This window comes from Nomascus leucogenys, chromosome 3 (genome assembly GCF_006542625.1).
Source record: "Nomascus leucogenys isolate Asia chromosome 3, Asia_NLE_v1, whole genome shotgun sequence".
In the NCBI taxonomy this organism is placed as follows: domain Eukaryota; kingdom Metazoa; phylum Chordata; class Mammalia; order Primates; family Hylobatidae; genus Nomascus; species Nomascus leucogenys.
In genome coordinates this window covers 94606627-94627097 of record NC_044383.1, presented here as the reverse complement: position 1 = coordinate 94627097, position 20471 = coordinate 94606627, and the positions used below count along the sequence as shown (strand labels likewise).

At 39.8% G+C, this 20471-nt stretch overlaps 1 protein-coding gene across 2 annotated transcripts in view; it reads left to right on the top strand.

The window, feature by feature from the left end:
• The window catches only part of SNX3 (sorting nexin 3), a 50069-nt gene extending 30263 nt beyond the window's left edge, over positions 1 to 19806 (top strand). Inside the window, exons 2-4 of one of the 2 annotated variants that reach the window (XM_003278926.4) lie at positions 8294 to 8389; positions 16704 to 16828; positions 19060 to 19806. In XM_003278926.4, the coding sequence (XP_003278974.1) occupies positions 8294 to 8389; positions 16704 to 16828; positions 19060 to 19165 (327 nt within the window). In that variant the 3' untranslated portion in view covers positions 19166 to 19806. The remainder of the gene's footprint in view (positions 1 to 8293; positions 8390 to 16703; positions 16829 to 19059) is intronic. The other variant, XM_012506059.2, reaches the window with a different exon arrangement.
• Positions 19807 to 20471: the final 665 nt, after the last annotated feature.

Sequence of the window (20471 nt, the reverse complement as noted above, 5' to 3'; positions counted from 1 at the left end):
GGCTCACGCTGGTAATCTCAGCACTTTGGGAGGTTGAGGCGGGTGGATCACGAGGTCAGGAGTTCAAGACTAGCCTGGCCAACATGGTGAAACCCCGTCTCTACTAAAGATAAAAAAAATTAACCGGGCATGGTGGCGCGTGCCTGTAATGTAATCCCAGCTACTCGGAAGGCTGAGGCAGGAGGCGGAGGTTGCAGTGAGCCGATATCACGCCATTGCACACCAGCCTGAGTGACAAGGGAGACTGTCTTAGAAAAAAAAACAAAAAAAACCACCACCAGAGGTGGGAGGATCCCTCCAGCCTGAGTGCCTGTAGCGCGCTAGGATCTTGCCTCTGTACTCCACCCTTGGCAGCACAGGGAGACCCTCTTTTTTTTCCTGTCTTCTTTGATAAAGTTGGTAATCTATTTTATAGTTTTCCAAAGAAATGTTACTAAGTAGTGGTAACAAATTAGCTAGCATTTGGCAAATAACAATTAACAAAGGCATATTTTGAATGTGGAATAAGATAGTTTTATAGACTCAGTGGATTCCAGGAAACCAACTTAACTTTTTTGAGATGCAGATAATTACAGTTCTCTGCTCTTTTAATGTTAGTTTGGGCCCTGACATAGCTTTAAGTGACTGTTAATATTGGGTTTCTTATATAGAACCCTTGAGAGCCATCCAGATTATTTGAGCCTCTGTCTTTGCTTCAGATTTATAATGAAACGTGATTTGCAGAACTTTTGAACTCCATGAACAAAATTAAAGTCTAAAGTAGTCCAGGGTTACTCAAACTCATCTTCTTCAGCATTTACTAGTATATACCTATACAAATAGATGAAGGCTGTGGCTTAGTTTTTGGTTCTTGACCCATGCTGTACTTTACTTTTGCTTGTCTCCCATCTTACCTGTCTGTGATCACTGTGCCCATATCGGCTGATCTATGTTATTTCCCACAAATAACATATTTCTTGTATTTCCTACAAATATTATTTCATACAGATGGTTGTATTTAACACTTTTACCTGTTAAGAAATAAAATGAACAGTAGCTAGGAAGAAAATTGTGGCTTCCACTTTATACTCAGCCTGATACTAAGCAACTTCTCTTAAAATTAGGGGGAAAATATGAATATTAGAGTGAGAGAATACTAAATCTTGCTGTTTAAATTTCAAAAGTTTTAGTCATCTTAAAGTAAGTTAACAATATTTAAGCCTGATTTACATTTAATTTCAGAATTCAGCATTCTTTCTGGGTAAATCTAGAGCATTTAAAGTGGCATCCAAGATAAAACCTTTAAGGGATTTTTGCTATAATTTGCCTCAGTAGTCTGACTCTTGTCCATACACTTCAAAGCAGATAAACCTAAAAATCAACTAGAGCCATCTGTTCTTAATTCTACACCTTAATCCTACATGCAGTTCATCTGTGGCTTCTTATTCTGTAGTAACTTCTCTGTTCTAGTTTTTCTGTTCATAGCTATCAGTTTTCTATTCAAACATATTTATTAACTTCTGGTGCTCACAGGTAGTCACCTTAGCCCCATATTTAGAGTGCAATTTAAAATTTTCAGTTTTATTTCCCATCATTCCCTATGCTTTAGAATATTCAAGAATTATATACTAAATATACCCTGTACTTGTTTCTTCTCTGCATTTAGCTCACACTATTTTCACCATTTTCAACTGTCTTATAGTATGGCTAGCTCTGTGTTAAAAGAGTCCTGGCTGAGGCCATTGCACTCGCGCTATTTTCCTCTAGCATGGGCGACAAGAGCGAAACTCTGTCTCAAAAACAAACAAAACAAAAAAGAGTCCTGGCTGGCCGTATGCGGTGGCTCACACCTCATATTCCAGCACTTTGGGAGGCTGAGGTGGAAGGATCCCTTGAGCCCAGGAGTTCAAGACCAGCCTGAGCAACTTAGGGAGACCCTGTCTCTAAAGGGAGGGAGGGGAAGCAGAGAGACTGAGGAAAGGAAAGAAAAGGAAGGGAAAGAATGAATGAATCTGGGCCAAATCAATTGTCAGTTCTTCCGTGCTTTTCATATTATACAAATGGCATTATGCTATATAATATACTGTTCTGAAACTTTTTTTTTTTTTTTTGAGGTGGAGTCTCGCTCTGTCGCCCAGGCTGGAGTGCAGTGGCATGATCTCATCTCACTGCAACCTCCGCCTCCCGGGTTCAAGCGATTATCCTGCCATAGCCTCTGGAGCAGCAGGAATTATAGGCTCATGCCACCTCGCCTGGCTAATGTTTGTATTTTTAGTAGAGATGGGGTTTCACTGTGTTGGCCAGGCTGGTCCTGAACCCCTGACCTCAAGTGATCCACCCGCCTCGGCCTCCCAAAGTGCTGGGATTATAGGCATAAGTCACCGCACCCGGCCTGAAACTTTTTACATGTCATACATTCTAGACAGCTTTTCTGATTAACCTATGGCTGAGTTATATTTTGTAAAAAGCTGTGTAATATAAGTTTGTAATGTAAGATTTATTGTTTCTGGTCTTTTTTGTTTTTTTTTGTTTCTATTACAAACAATGCTAAAATATTTTTGTATGTGTGGAAATATTTGTAGGATTAATTCCCATTGAAATTGTTCATTCAAAAGTTAAGTGCATTTGATAGAGTAATGGATAATGTATTCACCAAAATGCCCCCCTTTTTTTGAGACCGTCTCCCTCTGTCACCCAGGCTGAAGTATAGTGAGTGATATGATCACAGCTCATGCAGCCTCAGCCTCGAAGGCTGAAGCCACCCTGACACCTTATCTTCCCACTACAGGCATGTGCCACCATGCCCAGCAAATTTTATTATTTTTTTTAAACAGTTTCACTCTTGTTGCCCAGGCTGGAGTGCAGTGGCGCGATCTTGGTTCACTGCAGTCTCCGCCTCCCGGGTTCAAGCATTCTGCCTCAGCATCCCGAGTAGCTGGGATTACAGGCATCCGCCACCATGCCTGGCTAATTTTTGTATTTTTAGTAGAGACAGGGTTTCACCATATTGGCCAGGCTGGTCACGAACTCCTGACCTCAGATGATCCACCCGCCTCGGCCTCCCAAAGTGCTGGGATTACAGGCATGAGCCACCACGCCCAGCCTGCCCAGCTAATTTTTTATTTTTTGTAGAGATGGGGGTCTCACCATGTTGCCCAGCCTGGTCTCAAACTCCGGTGATCCTCCCACCTCAGCCTTCCAAAGTACAGGGATTACAGGCTTGAGCCATTGTGCCCAGCCAGTTTGTAGTATTTTTAACCATGGAAATTCAACTTTTTATATGCTTATTTTCTAACCTTCTTGATTGGTGTATGTTTCATAAGGGCCGGGTCTGCATCTTATTCATCATTATAAATAATGATTCTCCCTTATCCAGCATGGTACCCTTTTATAGATGATCAGTAAATAATAGTTTAGTCCTCCTGAAGCTGTAGGTAAAAAACCTCTCCCTTCAATCATTTTATAAAAGTTAAATAAATTGAAAGTGACCAGTCACAGGAGTTTCAGCAGTGATAGTTCAGTACCTTAAACAAACAACAACAACAAAAAAAACCCCACATTTTGCACTTAGTTATTTTAATCAGTTACATTGAATTACAAGTCCTTGTAATGATCAGGAAGACGTTTAACAGGCTAAGTTAACCACTGCATATGTAATGGGCAAGTGATGTTTGAATTTCTTGATGTGACTTTAAACTCTAAAGCAGTCCTCATGCAAAAAGAGAAATCATAACCAGTTAAGAAAACTAAAAGAACTTTCTTAAGCTAATCATGGTCGTCTAAATTTAAGTATATAAACTGTCAGACTATTAGCTAATCATAGAAGGGAAAGGACTTTTCTCCCTCACCCCTCCCCCTTTCTATTAGAGTGAATCAGATATAATCATGATTGTGTCAAAAGTTCAAAAGGGAAAATGGAAGGTAAAATGAGCTGAATTGGCACTCTTCTCTCAACATTGTACCTGTAAGCTTGATATGTTGTTTCGGAGATTAACTTTATAGACTTCCGTACCCAGAAGTATGAAAATTCTTAGGGGACTCTTTTCACAAGCTTGATCTTAACGTATTTGAATAAAGAGAGCAGTTAATCCCCTTTGTAAAGTAATTTGAGAGGAGGGAATTCAGAATGTAAAATCTCACCTGCAGAAAACACTCAACTCTGTAAAGGCCTTTTTATCTTTAAGACACTTACAAAGACTTAATATTTTAATGTGGAAGGGTGAACTTGGTTAAAAAGCCAATAGATGAAATTAGAGAGAAATAATCCAGTGCTTTCTTTCTGGGGATTATTCTACTCTCCAGGGGACCTAATTTTATTCCCTCTGGGGAATGAGAATACCCTCTGTACAACAAGCCAGCATCTTTAAATATAAGCTTGACTTTTAGTATAATAAGAGTCTTGTTAGGTGCAATTTTTTCCTTAGTCATTAATACAATGAACAAATGTTGTGGTTACCTGGGAAAGAAAATTCAAGTGCTTTTAAATCTCTTGTGAGATTTGGTTTCATGCTTGAAACCTATACACTGTTATGCCCAATAGCATCTGTTGAAAATTCTAAGCTATAAGGTATACAACATACAGAAGTTAATACACTTAGGAAAAAATTGAGACCACTACAAAATGGATTTAAGGTCCTGAATAAAAAGCTTTTCTTGTGCTGAATGACAGCTACTTACCAGTGGCATTAAGCTTAACAAATAAGTAGAATTTTCTTAGGAGTGAATATTACAAGATGATGTCCCTGTATACACAGTAGGAAGCCAGTCTTTCCTTTAGGTGGCACTTAACTTTTTTCTTCCAATTGTAAAACACTTGACAGTTCTATGCAAATTCTGTGCTAATTAGTTCAAAGTCTGAATTAACGGACCGAATATAATCTAAGAGAATATGTAGTGTTGAGTAGTATTTTTGGTAGGGTATGGCGTCAGTTATTGTGTTAAGTCATTTCTGTCTCCTACAAACTTTGTGATATTTTACACATTTTAAAATCTTTTTGGCTGGGCACGGTGGTTCATGCCTGTAATCCCAGCACTTTAGGAGTCCAATACAGATGGATTGCTTGTACTCAGGAGTTCAAGACCAGCCTGAGCAACATGGTGAAATCCTGTCTCACCAAAAGTACAAAAATTAGCCAGGTGTGATGGCATGTGTCTGTAGTCTCAGCTACACAGGGGGTTGAGGTGGGAGAAATCATTTGACCCCGCCATGATCATGCCGCTGCTCTCCAGCCTGGGTTACAGAGTGAGACCCTGTCTCAAATAAAATAAAATCTGTCTTCTCCTTTTTTTTTTTTTTTTTTTTTTTGAGAGAGGGTCTCATTTGTTGCCCATGCTGGAGTGCAGTGGTGCAATCATAGTTCACTACAGTCTTGAACTCCTGACTCCTGGGCTCAAGAGATCCTCCCACCTCAGCCTCCCAAGTAGTTAGGACTACAGGCACATGCCACCATACCCAGTAAATTTATTTTATTTTTTGTAGAGATGGAATCTTCTTATGTTTCCCAGGCTGGTAACTCTTGGCCTCAAGCAGTCCTCCCATCTCAGCCTCCCAAAGCACTAGGATTACAGGCATGAGCCACCATGCCCAGCCTAAAATCTATTCTTAATGATAAAATACTGGTCTCATACCACTCCTAATAGTCTTTAGTGTTTTTAGTCATAAACCATTTTTTATTGGATTTGGTAGCATCTTTTTTTTTTTTTTTTTTTTTTTTGAGTCAGAGTCTTGCTCTGTCACTCAGGCTAGAGTGCAGTGGAGCGATCTTCAGCTCACTGCCACCTCCACCTCCCGGGTTCAAGCAGTTCTCCTGCCTCAGTCTCCCAAGTAGCTGGGATTGCAGGCGCCTGCCATCATGCCCAGCTAAGTTTTGTATTTTTAGTAGAGACAGGGTTTCACCATATTAGCCAGGCTGATCTCTTGCCCAGGCTGGTCTCGAATCCTGACCTTGTGATCGGCCCACCTCCACCTCCCAAAGAGCTGGCATTACAGGCGTGAGCCACCGTGCCAGGCCTAGCACATTTTTTCTTGTTGTTGTTGTCATTGTTGTTGTTTTTGGAGACGGAGTCTCGCTCAGTTGCCCAGGCTGGAGTGCAGTGGCATGATCTCAGCTCACTGCAAGCTCCGCCTCCTGGGTTCACACCATTTTCCTGCCTCAGCCTCCCGAGTAGCTGGGACTACAGGCGCCCACCACTACGTCTGGCTGATTTTTTTGTATTTTTAGTAGAGACGGGGTTTCACCATGTTAGCCAGGATGGTCTCGATCTCCCGACCTCGTGATCCGCCCGTCTCGGGCTTCCAAAGTGCTGGGATTACAGTCGTGAGCCACCACGCCCTGCCGCATATTTTTTCTTTAAAGGGCATCCAGTAAAAGATAGTAGAAATCTTTCTTGTTAGTTTTTTTAAATTTAGAAGTTGACTGAAGTGGCAACAAGTAGCCTTTGCAATCTTATAAAGAACAGTCTCCAGAAATTTTCTTATATTCTGGTGTAACTTCAAAGTACTGGGTGTTATGTTTTCAGTTCTTAAACTTGCCCTTTGCCTTTAGAGGTCTGGGTTTATGAGCTTGGTCTACTGAGTACGATTTAATTTCCTACTAGTGGTAAGACCCACAGACACTGTATGCAGCACTTTCCCTGCTCTTCTTGGCATATTTTAGAAGGCCATTAAGAATAATGTTTTATTTAGGTCTTTTATTATGCAAGATCTAATCTAGTCCTCATAACAAAATATTTTGGTTTCATTTAAAAGCAGCTAAGTGGGCCAGGCGTGGTGGGTCACGCCTGTAATCCCAGCACTTTCGGAGGCTAAGGTGGGCAGATCACAAGGTCAGGAGATGGAGACCATCCTGGCTAACAAAGTGAAACCCCATCTCCACTAAAAATACAAAAAATTAGCCGGCTGTGGTGGCGGGCAGCTGTAGTTCCAGCTATTTGGGAGGCTGAGGCAGGAGAATGGCGTGAACCCAGGCAGCGGAGATTGCAGGGAGCCGAGATCACGCCACTGCACTCCAGCCTGGGCAACAGAGCGAGACTCTGCCTCAAAAAAGAAAAATAAAATCAAAAAAAGTAGTTAAGTGAGCCAGCACAGTGATATGACCCTGCAGTCCCAGCTACCCAGGAGGCCAAGGTGAGAGGATCGCTGGAGCCTTAGGAGTTTAAATCCAGCCTGGGCAATGGAGTGAGACCCTGTCTCTGGGAGAAGAAAAAGAATTTCTACATCAACGGGCAGTGTGATAGGCATTGAGACATAAGTTGGGGTTTTGCTATAATGAATGAGCACCAAGAAAATAAAATTTAAAAAATTAAAAGGTAAGGTATATTTCCCCTATGAGGACTGTTTGCTGAGGTACTAGCTAAGCTGGAGAATAGTCAAGAGCTAGCCTTTTTTCACCCCTGCTTAGTTGATATTTTTAAAGCTCACTGATATAATAGGAAAATGACCTACATTTATGCAAATAACCTCAGGCAGAATGATATCCAAAAGCATGCACGCAAAGGTACATTTAAAAGTTGTATTCTTGTGTAAATACTTTTAAAGAACTAGTGGGCCAGGCAGTGGCTCAGGCCTGTAAGCCTAGCACTTTGGGAGGCTGAGGCGGCAGATCACTTGAGTTCAGGAGTTTGAGACCACCAGCCTGGCCAACATGGTGAAACCCCACCTCTACTAAAAATACAAGAAAATTAGCCAGGCCTGGTGGGGGGTGCCTATAATCCCAGCTACTTGGGAGGCTGAGGCAGGAGAATCACTTGACCCTAGGAGGCGGAGATTGCAGTGAGGCAAGATCGCATCACTGCCTGGGCAACAAAGTGAGACTCTGTCTCAAAAAAAAAAAAAAAGGAACTAGCAAAGTTTTATTTTGTAATGGGTCATTTTAAAAACGTCATGATTTCGGCCGGGTGCGGTGGCTCATGCCTGTAATCCCAGCACTTTGGGAGACCGAGGCGGGCGGATCACCTGAGGTCAGGAGTTCAAGACCAGCCTGGACAACATGGTAAAACCCCATCTCTACAAAAATACAAAAATTAGCTGGGCATAATGGTGAGTGCCTGTAATCCCAGCTACTTGGGAGGCTGAGGCGGAAAAATCATTTGAACCTGGGAGGTGGAGGTTGCAGTGAACCGAGATCGTGCACTCCAGCCTAGGCGACAGAGCGAGATTCTGTCTCAAAAAAAGAAAAAGAAAGTCATGATTTCTTTTGTTAAGGTAATCAGGCTTGCCATATTATCAATTGGCAAGCTTAGATTCCCCCGTTCCCTCATTTTTTTGAAGTTTCCTTAATGTGCTTCAATTTAGGAGTAACTTTTTTTGTTTCAGACAAATCTTCCTATTTTCAAGCTGAAAGAATCTACTGTTAGAAGAAGATACAGTGACTTTGAATGGCTGCGAAGTGAATTAGAAAGAGAGAGCAAGGTAAGAATGATTTGTAATGCAACTTTAAAGCAAAACATTCCAAGTTTTAATGTTTAATATTTCTCAGGAAAATGATATTGAATAAAATGGGTAAAAGCAAATATGATTTCTTTTTTTCAAATAGTTCAGTGTCATTTTATAGGGGTAGAGTCTGTGTAAATTTTCCTTAGAACTCTTTCTCTTGTCTACTTTGGCCCAGTTGAGGTCTTTACTGACTCACACTTTAATAACACTTCTTAGAACCTTCTTGCTATTACTTCCTTCCTTTCCCTCATCGTCCTATTCCATCTTCCCCTCTCCACACACTTAAGCCAAGTTTCTCTTCCTCAATACATTTTATAAATGTCAGTGTATTTCCAATTTTGTTTTAGTGACACATAAGTTTTTTTCATCACACATATGTTCATGTAACAGAAGTTTCATAAAGCGGTAATGACCCCACTCTTTGTGATATGTGCTGATATTCTTCAGATTAGCATTTTTAAATGATGGCCATGATCCACTAATGGGTTGCTGCCTGCAATTTAAAAACACTGTTACATGCCTGATCTTCTCTTAGAATAGAATTTGGTAGCTTTGGCATCAAAATAAATTAAAGCAAGGTCTCACTCTGATGTCTCTCATTTCAGCCCTGCCTCAGAATGACATCAGAGGCAAGGAGTCATGGCAGGACATGGTGTGCTCAGAATGATGAAAAGTTATTTTGTGACTAGAAAGTAGGTAAAAAGGTGTGGGTATGGTAGGAGTCCTGAACTAGATGAAGGCTAGTCTGTACTCATTTCTCAAGTTTAATAAGGGTTTTGGGTTTTTTTTTTCTGTTTCTAGCTTAAGATAAAAGTGGCTGCATATGAGCACAAAATATGCAGATCATAGCATTGCAACAAAAATGTAAAGAAGGCTGGGCATGGTGGCTCATGCCTATAATCCCAGTACTTTGGTAGGCTGAGTCATGAGGATCTCTTGAGCCCAGCAGTTCAAGACCAGCCTGGGCAACATAGTGAGGCCCCATCTCTTCCAAAAATTTTAAATATGAATAAAACTAGAAATACAAAATCTGTGTTAAGAAAGCTCTCAAACTTTACCAAAAGACAAAATAAGACCTAAATAAAGAGGGGCCAGGTGCAGTGGCTTACGCTATAATCCCAGCACTTTAGGAGGCCAGCGCGGGTGGATCACTTAAGCCAAGGAGTTCGAGCCCAGCCTGGGCAACATGCGAAACGCTGTCACTACCAAAAATACAAAAATTAGGCAGGCATGGTGACATGCACCTGTAGTCCTAGCACTCAGGAGGCTGACGCAAGAGGATCACTTGAGCCCAGGAGGCAGAGGTTGCAGTGAGCTGTAGTCTCGCCACTGCACTCCAGCATGGGCACCAGAGCCAGAACCTGTCTCAAAAAAAAAAAAAAAAAAGTGTAATACTGTATTCCTTGTAATACTGTATTCCTCGTTTGGAGTGTTTACTTTTGAAGATTTGTTTATTTTATGAACATTTTAGCTCGCTCTTTGTGTTCTAGGAGTTACAGGTAGAGCTATGAACAAATTAAGGTTCCCTCTTCTATGGTGCTTATATCCTATTAGGTAAATTGCCGGGGAGGGGGTTGTTGAAGAGAAGGCAGGAAAAATATAGTAAAATATATAGATGTCAGATGATGAGAAGCTCTAAAAAAACAAAGCTAAACTAAGGGAAGTAGGAAGTGCCAGGGGAGCCACTCTCATATAGAGCACAAGGGAAGGCCTCGCTCTAAGTGACATTAGCAGAGACCTGCAGGAAGTAGAGCAGTATGTTCTAACTTATTTATAAATTCATAAGATTCTAGTAGAAATTTCAGTAGGGGTGTTTATAAAGTTGCAGATTTATTTATGAGCTTTAGAATCAGAAAAAGCTCAAGAATAACCAAAAAATATTTTCAGTATTTAGTGGGCAGCAGGTATTTGTTCTACCAGACATCAAAACATCTCTTTTTTTTTTTTTTTCTGAGACTGAGCCTCACTCTGGAGTGCAGTGGCATCATGTCGGCTCACTGCAACCTCCATCTCCTGGGTTCAAACAATTCTGCCTCAGCCTCCCGAGTAGCTGGGATTACAGGCACCCACCACCACACTTGGCTAATTTTTTTATATTTTTAGTAGAGACGGGGTTTCATCATGTTGGCGAGGCTGGTCTCAAACTCCTGACCTCAGGTGATCCACCCTCCTCGGCCTCCCTAAAGTGCTGGGATTACAGGTGTGAGCCACTGCGCCTGGCCCAAAACATATCTTAAGGCTATAGTAATTCAAACAATGTGGTGTAGTCATATGGCACTTAATGATGAGAATACATTCTAAGAAATGCATCCTTAGGTGATTTCGTTGTTTGTGCAAACATCATATGAGTATACTCACACAAACCCAGGTGGTGTAGCCTACTACGCACCTAGGCTATATGGTACAGCCTATTGCTCCTAGACTACAAGCCTATCCAACATGTTACTGTACTGAATACTACAGGCAGTTGTAACACAGTGGGAAGCATTTGTGCATCTAAACATAGAAAAGATATGGCAAAAAATACAGCGTGGAAGTTTTTTTTTTTTTTTTAAAGCATGGAAGATTTTTTAAATGGTATACCTGTATAGGGCACTTACCATAAATGGAGCTTGCAGGATTGAAAGTTGTTCTGGGTGAGTCAGTGAGTATGTGGCGAGTGAATGAGAAGACTTAGGACATTACTGTTTATTACTGCAGGCTTTATAAACACTGTACATTGAAATTTATAATTTATAAAATATTTTTCTTCAATAATAAATTAACCTTAGCTTACTTTTTAAACTTTTTACTTTTAACTTTTTGACTCTTGTAATAACACTTAGCTTAAAACACAAACACATTGAACAAATGTACAAAAATATGTTCTTCATATTCTTATTCTATAAGGTTTTCTCTAAATTTTTTTAACTTTTTCTTAAAAATTAAGTCACAAATATACATAGTAGCCTAGGCCTGCACAGAGTCAGGATCACCAAGACATCTATAGGCAATAGGAATTTTTCACCTCCATTATAATCTTATGGCACCACAGCTATTATCTTAAGTGGTCCATCTCTGATGGGAAATACTGTTATGCAGTGTATATTGCTTTAGGTTGGGCAAATAGATTAGTGGAATGTAATAGAGTTTAGACTTTGACCCATGTATTTATAGGGAATTTAGGTCATAACAAAAATAACATTGTCATTCGGTGGGAAAGGAATTCAGCAACGGAGTTGAAATATTTGTCTGTCTATTAGGAAATAAAGATTTATATCTCACTATATACAAATTACAGATGGTTAGGAGATTGACTGATTAATTGATTGACAGAGCCTTGCTCTGTTGCCCAGGCTGAAATGCAGTGGCGTGATCATAGCATACTATAACATCCTCCAACTCCTGGTCTCAAGTGATTTTCCTGCCTCAGCCTCCCAAGTAGCTGGGACTACAGGCATGAGCCACCATGTCCAGCTAATTTTTAAAATTTTTTAGTAAGGATGAGGTTTCACTGTGTTGCCTAGGCTGGTCTCGAATTCCTGGCTTCAAGTAATCCTCCTGCCTTGGCCTCCCAAAGTGCTGGGATTACAGGCATGAGCCACCGCATCTAGCCGAGAAGTGTCTTGATACATAGGCTTTGGGCTTTGCTTGACATACCATGTGGCACACTGGAAATGTTTAATAAACTTTTGCTGAATGTATATTTTGCTTTTTTTTGTAAATTTATTTTTTTATTTTTTTATTTTTAGTAGAGACGGGGTTTCACCATGTTAGCAAGACGGTCTCGATCCCCTGGCCTCGTGATCCACCCACCTCGGCCTCCTAAAGTGCTGGGATTACAGGCGTGAGCCACCCCGCCCGGCCGCTTTTGTTTTTAGTAACAGCTCTATTGAGATATAATTCACATACCATGCAATTCACCCATTTAAAATGTATAATTCACTGGTTTTTAATATGTTCACAGAGTTGTGCAACCATCACTATTTTAGAGCACTAGTCAATTTTAGAGCATTTTTATCACCCAATAAAAGAAACCCTGTCCCTATTAGTAGGCACTGCTGATCTCTCCCCAACCCTTCCTCACTCAGCCTATGGCAACCAGCTGCTAGTCTCCTTTCTCTGTGGATTTGCCCATTCTGGACATACGTAAATGGAAGCCCGGAACATGTGATCTTTTGTGTCTGGCTTCTTTCACTTAACATGTTTTCACAGTTCATGCTTTTCTAACGTGCATCAGTTACTTCATTTCTTTTTATTCCTAAATAATATCCTATTGTATGCTTATACCACATCTTATTTATACACTTATTTGATGGACATTTTGTTCTACTTTTTGGCTATTAGTGCTGCTGTGAACATTTGTGCATAGGTTTCTGTCTGCATGTGTTTTTATTTCTTTTCAGTATATACCTACCAGTACATTGCTGGGTCATATCATGACTCTTCTTAACCTTTTGAGGAATTGGCAGACCGGTTTTCCAAAGCAGTTGCATAATTTTACATTCTTAACAGCAATGTGAGGTTCTACTTTTCTCCACACCCTTACTAATTGCCTGTCTTCTTTATTATATTGCCTGTCTTTATTGTAGCTGTCTTACTGTTTGTGAAGGGGTATTGCATTGTGGTTTTGATTTTTATTTCTCTAATGGCCACTAATGTTGATTTTCTTTTCATGTACTTATTGGTCATTTATGTATCTTCTTTGGAGAAATCTTTATTGAGATCTTTTGCCTTTTTAAATGGGTTCATCTTTTTATTATAGAGTTATGTCGAGAATATATAAGACTCTTAGAGTTCCCTATCAGATACATAATTTGCACATATCTCCCAGTCTCTGGGTTGTTTTTCACTTTCTTGATGTTGTCCTTTGAAGCACAATACTTCACATTTAACATCAGACCAGTTAAATGTATTGAGAGTTAAATCCATGTGAAAGTTTTACTCGTATTACAGTATTGCTAAGAATAATGTAATCAAGTTATTTTGTGGTATATTAGTACTTTTAACTAAGATCTGTTAAACTAAGCTAGAAATTAGCTGACATGGTCAGATCTTTTAGCTTTTATTCTAGTTTGCTTTAGCTTTCAATATATTGTGCTCACCAGATATTCTCCTATTTCTCACCCTACATGCACGCACATATCTTTGCATTCATGACTTTTTAATTAGTATTAGAATTTTTTTTTTTTTTTGAGACGGTGTCTAGCTCTTGCCCGGGCTGGAGTACTGTGGTGCAATCCCGGCTTACTGCAATCTCTGCCTCCCAGGCTCAAGCAGTTCTCCTCAGCCTCCTGAGTAAAGGGGTTACAAGCATGCACCACCATGCCCGGCTAATTTTTTGTATTTTTAGTAGACACAGGGTTTCACCATGTTGGCCAGGCTGGTCTCGAACTTCTGACCTCAGGTGATCCACCCACCTTGGCCTCCTGAAGTGCTGGGATTACATATGTGAGCTACCGCACCTAACCTGGTGTTAGAATTCCAGTTAGGTGTTTTCAGACTGCTTCAGCAAAAATAATTTGATGTAGAAGAGAATCTTAGCTGGATGAGCCATTTATGATTTTTATAGATCATTAATCCTGTTGCCTACCACCTCCCCATCCATTTGAATGACTAGTTTGAATATGTTAGGAAGAATATATCTTTACAGAGGATAATGCATAGCAATCCTTTTCTTAAATTCCCGTTATATATGAAATTTATATATATTTATATATATATTCTTACATTTTTTATCATTTTCCTTCTTTCTTTAACTGACATCCTTGAGCTATACTTTTCTTTTCATGCTAAATTCTACCCTGAATTAATGGTGGTCATTTATTTAACACACTGGTTCCAGAATTCTTTTTTTAAATAATAATTGTGTAGATACAGATATTTTTCCCTGCCCACCAGATAGCTATTCTACTGAAACATAATGGTTAGCATTCCTTTGTTTCTCAGTTATAGAAGGTCCCTGCAGATTTTAACTCTTAACAGATGCTAACATGGGGGTGAGATCTGAGAATGCTAGCATAAATTTACAGAGACAAATCCTTAGATATCTTCATCATTGGTCATCTGAGGAGAGTAAATCTAGGAAGGGATTATAAAGTTTATTTGGACATTTGGTTTTTTTGTTTTTATTTTGTTTTTTGTTAATCTATATGAAGTCGAGTTGCTCTTTCCCTTTTTTACCCTATTGAATTTTGTTTGAGGATAAACAACTCAGTGTAGAAACTATATCAAGGGTTTAAAGTTTTAATTTTTTTGAATATGTGTAATTTGTATTATTGGTGAAAAGAAAAATATATATGTATCAGTTTACTATATATATTTCTCCTTGTTCTGATTGTTTGCTTACACATTTCTCTGTTTGGGTTTAAAGTAAGGATCCAGCTAAGTGGTTGGTCATTTAACAGATATTTGACTTTCTGTTGTACGCCCAGTTTTTCTTTAAATAACCACAAGAAGCCTAAGACAGGGGTCTTGATTTGAAGACATTAGTACGATAGATTGACGGTTTTCCACCAAAGGCAGTTTTATCCCCCAGGAGACATTTGACATTGTCTAGAAACATTTTTTATTGTCTCAACTGGGGGTGCTGTGTTGTGTAGTGGGTAGAGGCTAGGGATGCTGCTAAAGAAAAGAATGCCAGCCTGGTCAACATGGTGAAACACCATCTCCACAAAAAAAATAGAAAAATTAGCCAGGCATGGTGGCACGCTATGTGCCTGTAGTGTCCCAGCTATTCGGGAGGCTGACGCAGGAGGATCACCTGAGTCCGGGGGAGGCTGCAGTGAGCCATGATCCCACCACAGAACTCCAGCCTGGGTGACAGAGCAAGACCCCATCTCAAGAAAGAAAAGAATGCACAAGAAAGCCCCCCAGTACAAAAATTATCTGATTCTCAGTAGTGCTAGGGTAGAGAAACCAAACTAACCTGTGAAATAGCTAGGTGCTATTTAATCAAAACAAGTATTTTGAGCTCCAGAATAACATTTTAAAAATTGTTTTTTTTTTTTTTAAGACGTAATCTCGCTGTCACCTAGGCTGGAGTGCGGCGACGTGATTTTAGTTCACTTCAGTCCTGAACTCCCTGACTCAAGTGATCGTCCCACTTCCGCCTCCTAAGTAGCTGGGACTACAGGCTCACACCACCACACCCAGCTAAGTTTTTTTTATTTTTGTAGACATGTGTCCAGGCTTGTGTCGAACTCCTGGCCTCAAGCAATCCTCCTGCCTGGCTTGGCCTCCCAAAGTGTGGGGATTGCAGATGTGAGCCACTGCACCTGGCCCAGAATATTTGAGCTCCAGATAATTCCCAGAAGGGAGAGATCAGCAGGAGTTGACCCTTGGTTAGGCTTTGAAGGGGAAACTTTGGGACCTTCCTATAGTGCGAGAAGGGAGAAATGACAGGTCTTTGGGAAAAGACAGCAGGATAGGGCATTGGGGAGAAAGTTGACTTGTTTCTTATTTTAGGAAACAGAATAGTGACAACTAGAGTTATTGGTATTTTGTCATCACCTCCAACACAAGTAGGAAAGACTATATGCAGATGGTAAGAGGTTGAAGAAACCAGAAATCTTTTTTTTTATTTAGACGGAGTCTCACTCTGTAGCCCAGGCTAGAGTGCAGTGGCGTGATCTCCACTCACTGCAAGCTCCACCTGCCAGGTTCACACAGTTCTCTTGCCTCAGCCTCCAGAGTAGCTGGGCCTACAGGCGCCCACCACCATGCCCGGCTTATTTTTTGTATTTTTTAGTAGAGACGGGGTTTCGCTGTGTTAGCCAGGATGGTCTCGATCTCCTGACCCCATGATCTGCCCGCCTCGGCCTCCCAAAGTGCTGGGATTACAGGCATGAGCCACCGTGCCTGACTGAAACCAGAATTCTTATATAACCATGTTGCAGAGAGAACATTAACGTTTCTTCATTTAATTGAGAGTTGATTTTGATCTTTGCAATTTCCATTGCAATAAGGCATTGCCTTCTCCAAGTGGCATCACAAGTATCTGAGGGGCATGGTAACCTTTATTTCAGTATTGTGACTGTTCTCTTTGTATACCTGGGCTTTGATAAGGCCAAGAAAAATGATATAAGCTGTGGGCCCTGCCTTTGAGTTAGGAGCTTTTGTCTGATGGGCTGTTCTGCATTTGTCTAAACATTTGGTCTTTTTTCAGTGTGTTTTTTGCTCTTTTATATTTAAACTAGTTTGACCGGGCAATGGCTGTCATAGTGAGGACATGCTTTGTCTTCATGTTGTGCTCTATAAATTTTCACAACCCAGTCATCATGATCAAGGAGTTTCTGTCTTCATGTTTTAGGTCGTAGTTCCCCCGCTTCCTGGGAAAGCGTTTTTGCGTCAGCTTCCTTTTAGAGGAGATGATGGAATATTTGATGACAGTTTTATTGAGGAAAGAAAACAAGGGCTGGAGCAGTTTATAAACAAGTAAGTGCTTCCTATTCCTCAAAGTGTAGGACTACTGTAAGTGCCTACTTGTAGTTTAGATGTTAAACTAAACTGCATTGTTGCCTTTTCTTTTAGCCATTTCCTAACTTTTCATATCATTTAAACAAAGTAAAAGTATCTGACAAGTTGAATATCATGTGATAAATATTAACACACTTGAGTGATTGAAATGAGCATCTTTGTGTTGACCTAAGTTTTGTATTTGTTTTTCTTGGTTAATTTATGCAAATTACATTTAAAATTACGGCATTTAAAAAATACAGTTTTACTTATGATTCTTTCTGATTTAAGGTATGTTCTAGCATGAACAATAAAACTTACAATATACTTGCAATCATCTTGTTTGATTGCAGATGGAGGTATTAGCATGCCTTGTATAAAGGTGCATGTTTTTAATTTTCATGGTAAAATGTATTCTTTTGAAAACGTAAGAAGACTTAGGATTGTTTCTCTTTTACTTTAGAAACTCTTGATAAGCTCAAACCAATATTTTTAGCTTTTAATTTTATTCCCATTTGAAATACAGCTATTTTGTAAAGTAATAGAAAGCCAGAGTGATAGAAAGATTTATGCCAAGAAAGACCTCACTGTAATTGTGCATTGGCCTTAAACTAGCAAAAGAAAATCAAATCCTACAGAATATGGTAATGTGAGCTTACACTTTAAATTTTATCTAGTGATTTGAAGATCCATGAGTGGTAAACAGGAGAGAAAGGGTTACATAAAGCCCTTGGTAGCACTCAATCTTCATTGTCTGTGAATCTATTTTCCTTTTGGAGAAGGCAGTACTAGATTAGATTTTAATTTTTTTTTTTTTTTGAGACAAAGTCTTGCTCTGTCGCCCAGGCTGGAGTGCAGTGGTGCAATCTCGGCTCACTGAAACCTCCACCCCCCAGGTTCAAGTGATTCTCATGCCTCACCCACCTGAGTAGTTGGGATTATAGTTGCGCACCATTGTGTCTGGCTTATTTTTGTATTTTTAGTAGAGACAGGGTTTCGCCATGTTGGCCAGGCTGGTCTCAAACTCCTGACCTCAAGTGATCTGCCTGCCTTGGTCTCCCAAAGTGCTGGGATTACAAGCATGAGCTACCACACCTGGCCTATATTAGATGTTTTTAAATTCTGAAATAGGAGTCTAGTTGCCCAGTCTGGTTTTAAGCAGGCAAAAACAAAATACCTGGATATTTGTGCCTGTTTTTTTAGTATTTTGGGCTTTTATTGAACTTCATTGTATTTCTAACTTCAATCCTGTATCTTCTCCTCTTTAAAATAGATTCTGGCCTGGTACAGTGGATCATGCCTGTAATCCCAATACTTTGGGAGGCTGAGGTGGGCAGATCACTTGAGGTCAGGAGTTCCAAGACCAGCCTGGCCAACATGGCGAAACCCTGTCTCTAATAAAAATACAAAAATTAGTGGGGCATGGTGGTGTGTGCCTGTAGTCCCAGCTACTCAGGAGGCTGTGGCAGGAGAATCGCTTGAACCTGGGAGGCAGAGGTTGCAGTGAGCCAAGATCACGCCACTGCACTCCAGCCTGGGTGATAGAGCAACACTTTGTCTCAAAAAAATAAAAAATAAAAAAAATAGATTCTTAGGATCAATTGACATGCTTCACTTTTAACATTAAAATTAATTTAAGTTTCTTATGAATACACCAGCCATTATGTAAACCTAATTGGGTACATGTGCCACAAGCAGTGAAAAATTTGTGATTAATGTTTTCTTAATTAGAGTTGTGAACCAAACAAAAGAACATATACCGTTAGTTGATAGTGCATAGCTTTATGGACAGTCCAGAATAATACTTATTAGTAAACTGTACATGATTCTGAGCCGGGCGCGGTGGCTCACGCCTGTAATCCCAGCACTTTGGGAGGCTGAGGTGGGCAGATCACTTGAGGTCAGGGATTTGAGACTAGCCTGGCCAACATGGTGAAACCCCGTCTCTAGTAAAAATATAAAAATTAGCTGGGCATGATGGCGCACGCCTGTAGTCCCAGCTACTCGGGCTGAGGCACGAAATCACTTGAACCCAGGAGATGGAGGTTGCCATGAGCCAAGATCAGCCACTGCACTCCAGCCTGTGCAACAGAGCAAGACTCCATCTCAAAAAAAAAAAATTATACATGCTTCTCAACTTTAAAATATGTGTTTTGAACTCCCCCACCTTGTATAAAATATTGGACTAAATTTATATTTTTTATTCTCAGGGTCGCTGGTCATCCTCTGGCACAGAACGAACGTTGTCTTCACATGTTTTTACAAGATGAAATAATAGATAAAAGCTATACTCCATCTAAAATAAGACATGCCTGAAATTTGTCAAGAAGGGGCAAAAACGTGACTATTAATGATTGATAAGCACCAGTGAAGAAGTTCTAAGTTTTAGCATGCTGCACAAAAACTGGTATAACATGCCTTCAGTATACTAACACTCATATGCTCAGTTTTGTTTTGTTTTGTTTTGGCAGTTGACAAGAAGTTAATTTGCTTTAGTAAAAATCCCTAATTCCAGCCTTTCTATATAAATAGCTCTTTCTTGCTGTTTTAATGTGGTGCACACTATAGCCTCACAAACCTGTTATTCCAATGTAATCTGCAGTGTCGTAACTAAAGTTACTGGCTTGGTCTTATTTGCACAGTTTTTGTGTCTTGTTTGCTTCTTGCATCTGATTAACTAGAATATTTCTCTTTCCCCCTTTTAATGTGTGATGTCAGTTGACCCAATTTATGTGTAGGAGCACTACACCATTGGTTTCCAATACTGCACACATAAGATACATACTTGTGTGCAGAAAGTATCTTCCTTCAGGTTTGTAATACCCTTCACGTGGAAGATTAATGAGGGAAATCTTTATATTCTGTATAAAAACAAAAGCAAATTTATATACTAAAATCATTTGTCTAAAAATTTAAGTTGTTTTCAAATAAAAATTAAAATGCATTTCTGATATGCACTGATTGTGTTGCCTCCAGCTTTTCTTTGCTCTCTATGAGTGACTACTTAAGTCATTTGTTGAGAGGGATTATTTACTAATTATATACTTCTCATTCCTGTAACTCCATTCCCTTTAAACAGTGGTGATATCAAATATTCTTCCACCCATTGAATGGGGTATTTTCAACAACAACAAAAGTGATATACTAAAAAATGGATTGCTTAAGGCTTATTGAATCATTTTGAAGCACTTTGTGTATTTGAAAACTGCTTTATAATATCCAGTCATTTATTAAAAGGACTTTTAAAGATAAAATACCATTTCTCCTATTTTTCAGAGGTTTTTTCCTAGTTCAACTGAGTGACTTGTTTAAACAAACTTAGCAAGGGTGTAATAACTCTTCTTAGTCAGCAGGTTTGTGCTTTCTCTTTAATTTGGTTTGGGATAGTAGCACACTTTATCCTCTTTAAGAGAAGGGCACAATCTTCTAGCCTGACCTGAAAAAATGATAAGATACCAGAAAACACATGACTTCTTGCTGCCTAACTTGTGTTGTGTTCAGACCTTTCTCAGCCAGAATGTGGTCTCTAGTTTGGGTCTGTACAACTTCTGGTGGTTTGGGGACCCATTGTGACTTGGAGTTAAATCCCAAGGTAAAGAAATTTTGTCCTCCTACAGCAGAG